This window comes from Physcomitrium patens, chromosome 2, assembly GCF_059467195.1.
Source record: "Physcomitrium patens ecotype Gransden chromosome 2, ASM5946719v1, whole genome shotgun sequence".
Taxonomy (NCBI): domain Eukaryota; kingdom Viridiplantae; phylum Streptophyta; class Bryopsida; order Funariales; family Funariaceae; genus Physcomitrium; species Physcomitrium patens.
The window spans coordinates 12,802,524-12,817,643 of record NC_143411.1 but is presented as its reverse complement, the minus strand read 5'-3'; the positions used below and the strand labels follow the sequence as shown (position 1 = coordinate 12,817,643).

At 36.6% G+C, this 15,120-nt stretch overlaps 2 protein-coding genes across 6 annotated transcripts; both read right to left on the bottom strand.

The window, feature by feature from the left end:
- Positions 1-86: 86 nt before the first annotated feature.
- On the bottom strand, positions 87-2,205 carry LOC112278929 (adenylyl-sulfate kinase 3). Its single transcript, XM_024512852.3, has one exon. The coding sequence runs from the start codon at positions 1,672-1,674 to the stop codon at positions 976-978; it is 699 nt and encodes a 232-aa protein (XP_024368620.1). The 5' UTR covers positions 1,675-2,205; the 3' UTR covers positions 87-975.
- A 5,871-nt stretch (positions 2,206-8,076) lies between these two features.
- LOC112279055 (pyridoxine/pyridoxamine 5'-phosphate oxidase 1, chloroplastic) lies at positions 8,077-14,939 on the bottom strand. 5 transcript variants are annotated; one of them, XM_090247020.1, is made up of 17 exons: positions 14,625-14,939; positions 13,967-14,109; positions 13,402-13,513; positions 12,976-13,109; positions 12,560-12,686; positions 12,355-12,393; positions 11,868-12,035; positions 11,507-11,612; positions 11,111-11,277; positions 10,722-10,970; positions 10,273-10,361; positions 10,074-10,124; positions 9,820-9,910; positions 9,383-9,487; positions 8,955-9,025; positions 8,532-8,627; positions 8,077-8,343 (listed from the first exon to the last, which is right to left on the bottom strand). In XM_090247020.1, exons 5-17 carry the CDS (start codon positions 12,674-12,676, stop codon positions 8,274-8,276), a joined length of 1,419 nt encoding a protein of 472 aa, XP_090103146.1. In that variant the 5' UTR covers positions 12,677-12,686; positions 12,976-13,109; positions 13,402-13,513; positions 13,967-14,109; positions 14,625-14,939; the 3' UTR covers positions 8,077-8,273. The 5 variants fall into 5 exon arrangements, with proteins under 5 accessions (XP_090103146.1, XP_073396357.1, XP_024368891.1 ...); XM_073540256.2 differs by having other exon boundaries at positions 13,967-14,044; XM_024513123.3 differs by having other exon boundaries at positions 14,874-14,939.
- Positions 14,940-15,120: the final 181 nt, after the last annotated feature.

Here is a 15,120-nt window from a genome sequence, read left to right as displayed (position 1 = left end):
TATGAGTTGTATGTATTAATAGCATGATCCACAACCTTCAATAATCAAATCAAAAAGGGTAACTCCTTGATTTTTACAACGCACAATTCCAACATAAAAAATTTCCACACGCACGTGTTCATATAAATGCAATTGACAAAACGTCATAAAACTCCATAGCAACTCGTTTGTACTAACTTCAAATGCATGCATAACCTCCAAAATTAGGTTTACTAAACCTCAAACAAAACGAAGGCATATGTGAAGAGGTAAGTGGATATTTTATCCTACATTCATCCTCATTCATCTACAAGGTACGAAAAAGCGGGGCGTGCTGTGCCGATGAGCGCAACGCGGTCGCGGTGAGGTTTGCTGAACTCCATTCAGCCTTTTTGCGGAATTTGCTCAGAGCGCGAAAAGGTCGAGCATCTGCAACGAAACTCTTCAACGCTGGGCTCCATCTGCTGCTGCTAGCACAACAGCAACAACAGCAGGAGCAGCATTGGCTTTGAGGGTACATGCAGGTTGGTTTCGACGGACGCGAACCGCGGTGCTTGTGTAACGGCTCTGCATGTGTGCCACGGAAATTCCACCAGTTCATACCAAGGGAGAGGCTATGGGGTGATTACGAGAATGCTGGGTGTAGGATTGAGGGGTATGGAGTACAGCAGCGTCGAGGGGTCGCCTCGGAAGCAGACAAAACCCCACGCTGATTCCTAACGTGATGAATCCCCCGACACCTCGTCAAATATCGATCCTTACGAGGCATGCTTGAGCTAGAATGAATCCAAAGTTGGGAGGTCAAAAACAATTTGTGAGTATCTAGCGGCTCTATGTTCAAGAAACCGAGAGTTCTACGTCCTGCCTGACAAGGTAGGGTGATGCACTAACTCTGTGCGAACGTCTTGATGTGAGAGACGAAAAGGCTGCCGTCTCGACATCGTGAGTCGCTGTGCCGACCTTGGTCTCCGTGGGAAAGTAGCCGCTCGACTAACATCAGCGTTTCTTCACCGCAGTGGGGGCACTCGAAAGATCGCGATCGACACACATGCACCCGTGCCGTACCAGCTCTTTTGAAAGCAAGCCATAGCCAATTAGAGAGTCAATCACGGTTTCCGCCATGCAATCGGGAGTTACGAGCTCCCCTGCTGCATTCGTTGCCTCCAAGACCACTTCAGGTTTGTCCGACACTTCGTAAGGATCGTCAATACCCGTGAACCCCTTGATTACCCCCGCCCGGGCCAATTTGTACAAGCCCTTGCAGTCCCGCTTCTCGCAAATGGAGAGCGGAACTTTCATGTACACCTCCACGAAGTCTCCCTTGTTCAGCAACCCACGAACAAACTCCCTGTCCCTCCTGTACGGCGAGATACAGCTCACAATCGTGACCAGCCCCGCGTCTGCAAACAGCTTCGCCACCTCCCCAACCCGCCGGATGTTCTCCTCCCGATCCTTCACCGAAAACCCCAAATCCTTACACAACCCATGCCGGATATTGTCCCCATCCAACACATAACACAACTTCCCCATACGCGAAAGCGCGTGATCCATGGCGCACGCCACGGTCGATTTCCCGCTGCCGCTCAACCCAGTGATCCACACCACGCATCCTTTCTGATTCAACATGTTCTGCCTCTCCGTGCGCTCCACGCATCCATGCTGCCACGTTACGTTCGCGCTGCACAATGGCGCCATCTCAACTGTCACCTACTAAAAGCTCACACACTCACACAAAACCTCGACCCACTACCAGCGGCACATGTCTCCTCTAATTTCAACCTTTCCAACCGATCCCGACATTCCTCCCCGCAAGTCCCAACTGGAAAATAATCCAACTGCACTCGAGCCGCCGCACCGCAGACAAGAAGTTTACGCATCGAAACGACACCAACTCCTCCTCAACAACATCATCCCAACGATGGCACGGTGTCGACCATCATTGAAAAGCGGGGGATTTCCAGCAAGCTCGTGGGGTATTGGGTCAGGATTCGTAGAAGTAGGCGAGCATAGAAAGGAAGCGAATGATGCAACGAGGAATTATTGGGTCGCCTGTGTTGGTGATTGTGGGTGGGTGGGGGGCAGTGGGCAGAATGAGCAGCAGCAGCCATGTCGGAGAAGCACGCCGCTCTTCCCGCATTGCCTTTACTGCCCCGGTGCCCCTGCCTACGTGGAGTCGACGTGGAGTCGACGTGGCGATGGCGACGGTTGAGGTGGTCCCCCCTCTCGCCAAGGCTGCGACCCCCCTTGCGTCGGGTGCTGACGAGGAATAAGATACTTTTTCGTCACTTTGTAAGGAATACGTTTTGGCCTTTGTTTTGACATAGCGTTTAAGAATGGAACTTGGGTGGGTGTGAGAGAGAGAGAGAGTGTGAGTGTGAGTGTGCGTGTGTGTGTTTTTCAATGGAAACGCTCTTTCATTCTCCATGTGTATGTGAGAGTCTTGTATATTAAAGTAGAAATGTCGCCTCGATGTCATGAAAGTGACTTTACTATTCCTTTCTCCACTTCGGAATGTCTTATTGTATGTCACCAACTGGCACTGATTTTCTTTTATCAATTTGGTTCTGATTTTACTGTGTCGTTGTACAGTCTTTTCGTAACCCACACCTTTATAGAAGAGGTACACACAAATGACTATTTCTGAGTCATTAAACAATTGAATGTATCTTGACTATTGCAAGTTGGCCAATTCGTTTGCATACATAATCAAACGGTCACCAAGTAGAATAAATATTGGAAAATTAAAATGTAAAATTTACTATGCATATAAGTTACCCAGATTTCTTTCAAAAAAGAAGTCTAGAAATTAGATAGCTATTGAGACTATATAAATATATATATATATATATATATATACTTACATACATACATTTTTTTGGTCAAAGTTAGAAAAAAAATCATATATATCTATATATATATATATAAACAAGCATCAATTGTTTAATGTTACTATTGTTTATTTTTATACATAACTTTATTTTTATTCAATAGCATGTTTTATAAACTTTCTTTGCATTATTTTATTTGTATTAGATGCAACCATTTGGAATGTAGTAATTACACTGTTGTGAGTTTGTTTACCTTCTTAGTAATTTGACAATACTTTCAAAACCTAGGACAAGATTCTTATTAGTTAATGTAATGTTGTCTATTAATAAATTTTAAAATTATATAATAATTAGGTGTATTCAAACTATTCCAAGGAATAATATTTAAATAATTTATTAAGATTTGGAATTGTATAATTTACTCTAAAATTATATTATAACATAATTAAATATTAAAAAACAAAACTAATTATATTACTCATTAATATATTTTTTATGTATTTTTTACCACATATCTATATATAAATAAAATTTAAAAAATATAAAGAATAAAATATGTCAAAAATTTATATATGCCACTTATTATGTATATTTTACAAGTTTCAAACTTTTAAATAATATCATTTTATTTACAAATTCATCTTTTTAATATGAGAGTTAATCATATTTCAAAAATCATATTTAATTTATAATACGACTATAGAAATTTATATAAATTATAAATATATATATATATATATATATATATATATATATTTTTTCTTTCAATTGTATGCTTTCTTAGCATAAGTGTGTCCATAATTATCATAAAAGTTTTGCCTTCCATTGTGTATAATTTTTTTTATATTTTATTTCTATTAAAATTTCAATACATAGAATGTAATATATTTAAAAGAATAAAATAAGTTTAAAACAATACATATATGTTTACAACTATCATAATTACACAAGACCTAATGCTACAAAAATCTTCTCAAATTAGGATGTACAAATGATTTCTACCAATCCCAATTTAAGAGACAAAAAGCTTTTCGATCATGCAGATTATCATTCATAGGATTTAGTTCTTTTAATCCCTTGCTCCAAGTTTTCATGTGAACAATTAACAAGAGTTAAGGATTTATTTGTTTAAATAATTTTTTTAGTTGGCTATGGGAAGCACTAGAAATAGTAGAGGAATACATAATGTATTAATTATTATGATTAAGGTCTTAGGGTCAAACTTTGACAAATGCAATTTTGTATTCATAAGATACTCAAGTTCTTTTCATTTCTTTCTTTAGCCTTTGGCTCCTTCTCCCATAGGTAATAGCTTTCTCATCACCTCACTCCATGTGAACCACTTGGCATTCTTTTATTATCAATCAAAACACACTAATTTTTTTAAACTAAACCTATTCCAAAAGAATTTCAAATCTGCATGATCGAAAAGCTTTTTGTCTCTTAAATAAATATTTGTTATAAAAAAATTCCTTCTTCTATTCCTAAGTTTGATAGAATTCTGTAATACTCTACAAAAACTAAAAGTTTGTAAAATTAAATTACTTTGGTTTTTATTTGAAAAAGCAAACGAGATAATATCACATTTTTTTTTTAATGAAGTAAAATATTTTACAAAGGACCCATACAACCACATGATGTGTTTCTATATCTTTGATATAAATATTATATATATATATATATATATATATATATATATAATAAAGATGTTGATATTATTAAAAAAATTCCAACCAAAATTCAAAATGATATTAATATTAAGATTTAGTATGTGTGCTCTTTCGCACTGTAATCAATCTATTAATTAAATCAATCTCGCATCCATGACTGCAAGGTGCAATCCTTGGCTTATAACACACTGTGAAAAATGCTGCAATGGAGTCGCCAATGAATAGTCTACTACTGAGCATACTTAACAAGGTGAGTTTTTTTTTTTTTTTTTTTTTTTTTTTTTTTTCCACAAGCTAATATATGGTTTTATATGTATATAAGTAAACTTGTTTTTAGTATATGCTTGTAGTCAGCAGTTCTCTTTGCATAAAATAAAACACATTTAATGAGGATAATCCTTGTATGCCAAGGGCTTGATAATGTAGCTTGAATTTAATATTTGCCCAAGGATTTTGTAAGCAAATCCACAGGTTGTTGATTGGTATTGACATAATGTAATTGAATTTTGCCTTCTAGCATTCTTTCACAGATAAAATGATGATGAATTTTAATGCATTTAGTTTAAGCACAAGACATTGGATTTTGTGTTGAATGATTCTAAGATCAACCATATCAAACATGCTTTGAAGGTAATCTTTTAACCATGTAATAAGCTTGATGTTATTCTCAGTAACAAAAAAATGCCAATATATATAGCATAAGTATAACAATATCACCATTCTTGTGCATGTAATACATGTTTGCATCAAAATTACCTTTCATTTATTTGTATATTTTTTTAGTACATCATCTATTCTTTCATATAAAGTCTTGGATAATTGTTTAAGCACACAAATTAGTTTTTATAGTTTGAACACTAGTCCCTCATTTCTGGATAAAATAAAACCAGTTGGTTGAGTCATGAAAACTTCTTCCTTAAAAATACCATTTAGAAAAGCTATTTTTACATGTGATGTATTGTTTAATTATTTTTTGTAACTAATGTTGTAGTAGTTCAAATTATAAACCATTTAATAATTAGAAAAAAATATTTGTAAATTCTATAACTTTTCTTTGTTCAAATCTTCTAACAACTAATCTTGCCTTTTTCATGCGTGGTTGGTTTTTGATTCCAAGTTTGAGTTTAAATATCTACTTTAATGATATGGTCCACTTCTCTTCAGGTAATGCTTCCAATGTCCAAATTTCATGACTAATTATAAAGTCCATTTTTTCTTCCATTTTTTTTTAAAACTTGAATCATTATAAGCTTGAGTAGAGTCGATATTTTCACATTTTGAGCTCATTTCTTCACTTTCTGTAGAATAAACATTGAAACCTTCTAAATTTAAGTGATACAAGTAATAATCTTCAATTGAAACATAAACATTATAATCATCTAGTTTGCTGTTTGTTTTCCTAGGCCTTGTAGATTTGTAAACAAGAAGAGCAATTTTGAGAGAAGGTTCATAATTGTATTCATCAATGAAATTTTGATATATTACTCTTTGCATTTAAAATGCATGTCATAGACCCATTCATTTGTAAATTTTCGAATGATTTTATTACTAACTATTTGGTAAAAAGAGGGTTAATAATTCTTTCTATTATATTGTTAGATAATATATTTTCATTAATGAACAAGTCAAAATTTCCTTTTAGTAATGGAGTAGAAGATTAAAAAAAAAAAAAAAAAAAAAAAAAAATTGGGTCGAATTTCTTCTTGTTAAAAATAACATCTCTAGAAATAATTATCCTTTATTTGAGAAATTATATCAACAATATGCTTGGCTGTTTTTGTTGTAGCCAATACATATTATACATAAAGCTTTTGACTCTGATTTATCACAGGAAAATTAAGGGTATATAGTAATATGCCACACAATCAACTTCTCTTCTTATGAAAGTGTTCTCTATGTAATTTTCTTTGTATACAACTTACACACAATTCTTTCCACAAGGATATGTGCAATATCTCACTAACCAATCCTTGGTTAGATAAGAGATACAAGGACTAAAAGTTGAAATGACCGATCCTCTTATGCTAAAATTGAATAATTTCTTTAAAACTTTGAGGTTTATTTGGTTGTTTTACCTTGTTTGTTGTTTTGTTGATGCTTTCTTCTCTTAATAGTAAAGTAGCTAAGAACAAGTCATTTTCCTTTTCTATAATATGGTAAAGTTTTCCTTGATTGATTTATATACTAACACTCTTTTGGTTGACTTTATCAAGTACATAACATGATGTAGAGTTGAATAATATAATGTGTCCTAAATCTGTAAATTTTTCAATTGTTACTAAATTATTTTTAAACCTAGAACATAAAGAATATTTTTCACTTATTTTATTTTTTCAAATGAATTTTTAAGAAATACATTATTCTATCCAAATATATGAATATTTTGCCCTTTAATTTTTTTAATATTAGAAATATTTGATTCTTCAATTGTTAATAGCAATTGTTTGTTTTTAGTCACATGTGTTTTTGTCTAGAGTCCAAGAATTATTTGTTCTCAGAATCATATGCATTAAAATTTGCATTTATAATAGCTTTAGTTAAAGGTTCTATTGAATAATCTTCATCATCATCATCTTCTATTATATTGGTATGACTACTTTTCTTCATTTTTGGTAGTTAAAGTTGTACTTGTTCAATTTGATTCTCCAAGTTCTTAACATCATACTCTCAAGTAAAATGACAAAGTTCGCCACATTTGTGGTAAGTGATGTATTATTTTGATCCTCATTCCAACTTTAATACATTATTATTTATTACAAATAGATGATGATTATATCCATCTCTTTGGTGATGATGTCCAAAAGAGCATTCTTTATAATATTGATGAAAGCTTTGTCTTTTAGGTCCAAAGTCACAAAAATATCCTTTTGAGAATAATACCTCTTTTTTTATTATCTTTGGTTTTTTCAAGTTCACGAGAAACTTCTTTCAATAACAATATCCCTTCTAATTCATAAAAAGTAGATAACTTGAGTCTTCCTTTTTGAATTTGCTTGAAGGTAGCCTAGCTCCTTGGTAGACTACTTAAAGTTAAAGCAACAAAGTCTTTATCACATATGGCACCATCTATTCTAGCTAACTAATTAAATAGAAAATTAATTTCTTGCAAATACTTGCTTGCTTAATTAATTTTTTTCTTTTCTAATAAGCAGATTGCATACAACTTTTTCTCTAGGCAAACTCTCTATTTCCATTTTGTACATCATACAATGTTTGTAATGTTTGTAATTGTTTCCAAATGACTTGAAATTGAAGAAATCCAATGATATGAGGAATAATGGATTCTTATATCATAGAGGTGATGATATGACAATAATATTGTCTTGAATATTAGAAACTACTATATTTGTATTGATTTGATCTTGTCATATTGTGGTGGAATTTGTAGGTGCAACTACACCAACAAATGAGTTTGTAACATTTTTTGGTGTTGATAAGAATGGATAGAGATGTTTCAATCAATCTCTACAAATTTTCTTGCATTAGAATCATTTGAACTCTATAGCTCCATAGCATGTAATTAGATGCTTCCTCTAACTTCATATTAACTGCATATGTAGCTTGTGATATAATGTATGCATAAAGGAATGTAGTCTTAATTTTACCCAAATGTTATTCCATTGCACTTCAACTCCACATCACAATACTGGCATTATGAAGTAACCTCTGCTCATCAGTCACTCCTACGTTTCAGTACTATAACGCTGCCTTCATCCACATTGTCTTGGCCAAGGGCTGCTCAAGATTTGAAGCACTCCAGCTTTCCCCTCTCCTCCCTCAAATGTATGGAAACAAATTACGGCGATAGACGGTCGATTTTCCAAGTCTTCTGTCCGTTGCTATCACCTTCTCTTGTGTAACGCAACCTGAGATATCAACAATTCAAACATGCGTATGAAAGCTTAATCAGATCATAAATAAACTGAATAAAAACTAGCAAGTATCGACAAAAACAAGCAAGCTACTACCATTTCAAGACTCAGCGACAAACTCCAGGTCTTGCTGTACAGTTCGTGATTTATGTAAGCTGAATGATGGAAAATTGAAGACCCACCTGTCATGCAGGCGCGACTCTCTACCCTGCCAGAACTCGATCATTTCAGGGATTAACCGGAAGCCTCCCCAATGAGCCGGCCTCGGAATGAATTTTCTGCACTCCAATTTTTTTCGTTAAAATGAAGCATCCAGACGAAAATTAACACGTTAGTGATTATTCAATATGCCCTTGGACACAACGCGAAGACTTGAGGCACAAGCTTAGCTGGAAGGACTATCGAATATACGCATGCTATTTCTTTACAAATAAATTGATGCACCTTACCATTAGTAAATGCTGAAAAGCTCATTACGAAAAATAATTTGATACAAAAGCATGTTCAAATAGAGAATGTTGAAGTTGGAAAATGAAAACAGATGGTAAAAGAAATCTTGCATCGTGTTCTAATGCAAATATTAAGTAAAGAATTTATTGTCGTACCCATCAGCATATTCTGCATTCAGCTCCTCGTTCGCCTTGTCCAGCACATGTCGTCCAGGTATGACAGAACTCTGCAATTAATGTAGATATAGTTACGCCATGAGAATTGCTATACAGATTCATAACTCCACATTCACTGCACCTGAAGCTGGCAGTACATCTGGACCATCCTCTACCTTCATTTTTTCGTTGTTATTAGAATGTCATCAATCAACGAACTACATGATTATGAGAATCGTTATTTGCCTTTCAACAATTTGAGTATATTCATCTTAAGTCTCGAATCAACACATAACAATTTATCACATTATCTTGTTCGTATTTTCAATTCTAATGAACTTGACCACAACAATTAAAAGTGAGAAAAAGCCTCACAGTTACAGTTTCATCGTTTTAACTGCCACAAGCACAATGGAACTTTCTTTTACCTGAGCACTGACAAGAGCACCAATCTGGCTCCCTCTAGGGCGGCTGTGGAAATAGGAATCTGATTCTTCCGAAGAAACCATTTCAACACTGCCTTCAATTCGCACCTGCAGCACATGTCAAAATAAGCTACGCCAACTAACAGATTGTCTCTCATCCTAAACCATATCCTCGAACGGACTTTTTTAAGATTCTTGAAAATGTCTAATCCTTAGAATGCTATCAACAACCAGCCAAAACTCGATTCTATCTATCACGTGTATTCTTTCTGAGGATCTCTTATTGTGCGACGCAACACGAGTAACTACATAGACGTCGGTGATTCGGTTGTCTGACAAAAAGTAATAATAAAGGATCATTTTTGAATTGGCGCTATATTCTGAGAACAAACGCCCCTAGAACAAAGTAATACAATCACCGTGAAGGCATAGAAACATACAGAGCGGTGCAGGGGTTCCCAGAAAAAGACCAAACAGGCTTTTGGATTGGCTTTCAATTCGGCTGCCTTCCGACTATCATAGTTGGTATACCTGCGAAAATATGCAAAAACCTTTCACATCACACTGGCTGAAACCTGAAGCAATTAATTAGCAAGCAATCTTTCCTATCAATAATTTAGCTGAGAATGCAATCATATTACCAGCAAATTAGATGCATAAATACTAAGAGACTGGGTTCAAAGTCATTACATACCAAACAAAGCCTCGTTCATCAAGGGCTTTCAGTAGCACCAATCGCGCAGACCTATCCCAGCACCACATAGATAAATAAGAAGAAATAACAACACAAAAACTTAACTGATCAAGTACGTTTAAGTTTACAAGAGGAAGTCCAGCTGTGTAAATCACGTCTTAACAAATCAATAGATAGCTTCAATCAACACAGCACTCACGGTTGTCCATTTTCACTAGCCGTTGCCAAGGTCATGGCATTCGGCTCTGATACTTTACGTGAAACAGCTTCATCAAACCACGTTTTGAACTGCACATTCCACTCTACAATCCTTAGCGTGAAGTGGGCTTGGTCAAGGGCAGACAATACAGGCTAATAACATAAAACTAAGATCACGTAATAAGATCAGAACATTGTTAAAAATACAGAACTTACATTTACTTTCCACGAAATTAACCAGAAAGAAGTTTCCAAGACTCGCAAGATGTTTCTTAGCTTAACCAGACAGAAATTTCACAGTCGATACCATCATTTAGCACAGGGACAAGTTGGTACCACTCCCAAGCAATTTTTTGAGTTTCAGTGTGTCATTTTATAGAAAAAAAAAAAAAAAAAAAAAAAAAAAAAAAAACCTGAAGGGGAGAAAAAAAGAGAAGAAGACATGAGTACCTGCTCAAAGGGATCTTTTTTAGCCGATTCTTCGAGCAGTTCAAAACCAACATAATTAAGTCTAAGCGCTGCAATGTCTACGGGCTGTGATTCCGTAGGGCTTATACGTACGCACATGGAATGACCAGGATACGACGGTAGACGAACGGAAAATTTTTCAACAATTGCTGGGGGAACAAACCGACCCCCGACATAATGATGAGCACCCTTAAACATTTTTGCACAAAGTTTAGGTGCTGTCAATGAAACCTGCAGACGAGACAGACCACATGTTACAGTAGGTTGAGGTAGTAAGTCGAGAAGCAAATTAGCTGAAAGCAAGGAAAGAGTACATTTATTCTACTTATTAGTATTGAACAAAGAGAAAGTAAAGGACGAAAGAGAAAGACCAGCATATCAGGCCGTAAACAGGTGCCTTCGGTGTCTCCATTCTCGACGTGCCAACCAGATGGTATATCCACTGACACAATAGGTGGGACTCCCACTTCCTCAGCTTTCTTTCCATTTGGTGCCACCAGTTTTCGAAGTAGGGAATCGAATGGTGGACGTGGTATACCTGTAATGCAGAATCGTAGACGTAGTAAGTTATACCAGTCTCATGTAACATTACACACTCTAGGTTGCAACAAATTGTGACACCAAACAAAACCGAACAACTGCAGACATTAGTGGCTTATCAGCAGCTGTGCTACCCATTGATTCATCCAAATAACATGAATGAGCAACTCCTTTCACTACTAAAGCCAATGCGAGCAAACAATATGAATAGTCTACACATCGCTTACCATGAAACGAAAACCCAAACATGGCGTCAATGACAAGGTCAAATTGATCTTTCAGTTTCGAGGGTAGCTCCTCTGGTAATACAAAAGGTATTTTCAGGCTTTCCAACTGCACATATGGAATGATCACTATCAACAGCTTCGAAAGCAGATCATAAAATGTAATTTAAACAAGCATGAGAGATAGTATCAAACGCCATCTCTTAGGGACGAACGTACGACACAAGGACAATTCACGACTGCCAAATGTTCACTAAGGTAGTTCATAACTGATATAAAGTCAGACATCACGATCTGATCTTCCCTAAAGAAAATACCCCCCCCCCCCCAAAAAAAAAAGAAAACGAAAAAGAAAAAGAAAAACCTGAGTCACAAGTCCTTGGTACAAAGGCTTATTGGTCCGTTTTGGATAACAGATGGTTGGTTTGTATCCAAAATGGCACAAATGCCGAGCAGCCACAAGCCCGTCTCCTCCATTATTGCCAGGTCCACAAATAATTAGTACCCGACGATAGTGGTTTGCTTCGTAAACCTGTCGTCACAATAAGAGCATCATGAAACCAAAATCAAGGAGGCTTAATGATGAACATACGCGCTTAAGTATTCAATTTTTGCGATAGGTGAGAAGCACCACTTGTTATTTAAAATTGACTAGATGATCCTCTAGCCAAAAAAATTGCACAGTTTTTCTGGTTTTGAGACTACTTCCTCACATTCAAAGTGATAAAAACATAAACTTCTTTTGAGATCCTTCTGCATATATAGCTACGGAACAATTAACAGCGACCAATAAAACGTAAGGCCTGTTATGATTATCTCAAAACTGACTCGTTAACAGGCAACCTTAATACCTCAGAAACAGCTGATGCCACACTCAATCCTGCCAATTCCTGCTCATCAAATACCAAACACACCAATATGGTCAATCTCAAATAGATGCTAGACACATTCAACAGTTTAGTATTAACAGGACTAGAAATGTCCGAATTTGAATCAAGAGATGGTCCAATCTCTAGTTTAAACTACTCACTCTAGAAGCAAGCGCACGGGACTAACCATGAGCTGATCAATTGAAAAACCAAGTTCTCCCATAAGCAACTCGTCGATGGCTGAGGCCTCAGCTTGGGAAAGATAAGAAATGGACTCGTCATTGTGCGGTGTTGAGCTCGCCATTTGGTTTTCACTGCAATTAACAAGACCAAACGTTTTAATTTGTAACTAAAAAATGTCCTACAAAATGTAACTTGTTTGTGCCTTCAATCCAATATATAGAGGCTATTTAATAACCATTAGATGTGAGAGGTTTTTTATCATACACTTTCAGAGGCAAAAACAACTGCCTCAATAACAAGTTCGAAACATACATGAAAGTACCAAGTCAAATTTTGGACTACGTGATAACACTTCCGCATTTTTATGTACAAGCCATAACCACACTGCAGCTGTAAAGTGCAAGAACTAGTTTATGATACCCTTGGCTAGATGCTTGCTCAGCTATCCCTGTCGATGAAGCCGTTGCGCAGCGCCTATAATTAGAGAGAGCAGATGCTCTCTTACAAAAAGGTGATCCCTGGTGTTTCAAGAATTGCAAGTTTGTTCGATTGGCCTGCAAACGAGGATACAACAAATTAAAGACGTCATTGCCACCAAACCAGCCAAGAACCACACAATCCATGCACAACGCGATTACTTAAGATGATATCCATTCAAAGTCGCAAGAGTTCAGCTATCATTGTGCTTCATGCATGATGCGGCCTCAAACTAAGTAGATATTCATTAAAATTACAGCTTTGTAATGTGCTCAATTGCACCTACAATATCAATTCCAATCACTGTGTTTCTAATACACGAAACACTGAGTTGTACACTATTTTGTTCGGGCTGATGCAAATACAAACCTCAGCGAATGGATAACGTGAATTATCGAAGAGTGGAGAAGCTTGAATAGACTGCAAGGCTTGAGAAGTAAAGGCACGTCCCAGTTCTGCCTCACCTTGCCCGACTCCAAACCTATAATCGGCGTTGATCAGTACTGAAATGACAAGAAAGTAGTTCCAAACTGGTATCTGTAACCTCGAAAAACTCTATTTGATTCTCAGAAGTTTCACGCAAGAGTTCTGGAATCTAAAATTCAATGGTGATCAATTAACGAGAATGACCGCTGACTAGAAAAGAAACAACATGTCTTTTTTCTTCAACCTGCATACTGATGTCTAAGATTACGGTGATTTATTTATTCGCAAATACAAGAGAAATTTACACATACATTGAGATCTCGAGAAAATTTGCAAGATGATTCAACTTTCTTCCGAAAAGATGATCATAATATGCAGGCTGCACCTACAACAACAGTAATTCGTCTATCCCAAGAGATTTGGTCCACAAGAATGTTACTATGTAGGTCCAGCCTGCATATGCATTGAACTGTTTTGACTAATTAGCCAAAGAAAGACCTACTCTCACCTAAAATTCTTGATTGATTTCCAGCAAGAACCGTTCTTGACCGGAGCTCGAGAAAAATGCAATTGATGATTCCAGTTGCTGACCAACAAGGAGAATAGAGTGAATCCAACGAGCTTTCAAATCATGCCGTTGAGCAGTATCTCCTGAATCAGTAGATGAAAATCGATACATAAACTTTGAACTATGGACCTGGTCTTGGGCTATTCAAGACACATTTAGAGTGAAATATAGGTTTTGCATTCGGCAAGATTGTTAGCTACTTGATTCAAATAGCTTCAACCCGAATCTTTCTGAATTACAGAACATCAGCAGATTATTTCTAAATGATGAGCTTCGCAAGAACAGAGCTTAATGCAATTTTCTCACGCTACTTCAGTGTAAAATCTTTCTTAATGTAGCATTGTAATCTCTAGTGACCGCGCACTCCGATTGTCAAACACACTTGAACTCGTCCTTGCTTGGCATCTAAACACTGATAAGCTTTCTCACGACAAAACCGACTGAATTCTGCATATGTGTATCAAATGTCGAAAGAAACTAACTATTAGGGCTCTCCGGGGCATAACTTCATAGCACCACTATCACAATGCCAGCACTAACGCTGTCAAATCATCCACACCAATTCAAACCCTCTGAAAAAGAAAGGCCTCTTCAATACCTCTAAACCAGATAACGAAAATCGATGCAACCTCGCAGAATAGGCAACGGCATGCAACGCTCAGCTCAAATCTTCCGAAACCAGCACGACACAATTCACAGAATTCGACGAAGCCGGACAAGGTGACGGATTATCCCGACCATGTGACCAAACCAAGCGTGAAAACAGCGGGATGAAGACAAGAGGAGGGAGAATAAGAGGATTAGGATTCAAGAGTAGGAGCAAAAAAGCTTCAGGTAGTGCACTCACGGCAGCAATCGAGGCAGACATCGAGCGATTGGCATCGCCATATCCCCAGCTCCGTCAAGCTCCCTCCCAGCCCAAATTTGAAGGCGTGGCTGCTCCAGGAGAGCTTTTGCATTTCTGTAATTCAAGTCCCCAAATTCAAGCCCCCAAATTTACGTTCCATTCGAGATCCGGCGATGAAGTCTTGTCCGATTGAGGTCTTGGAAGAATCGGCTCTTCAATCTATACGATGAAGTTGGACGGTCACGAT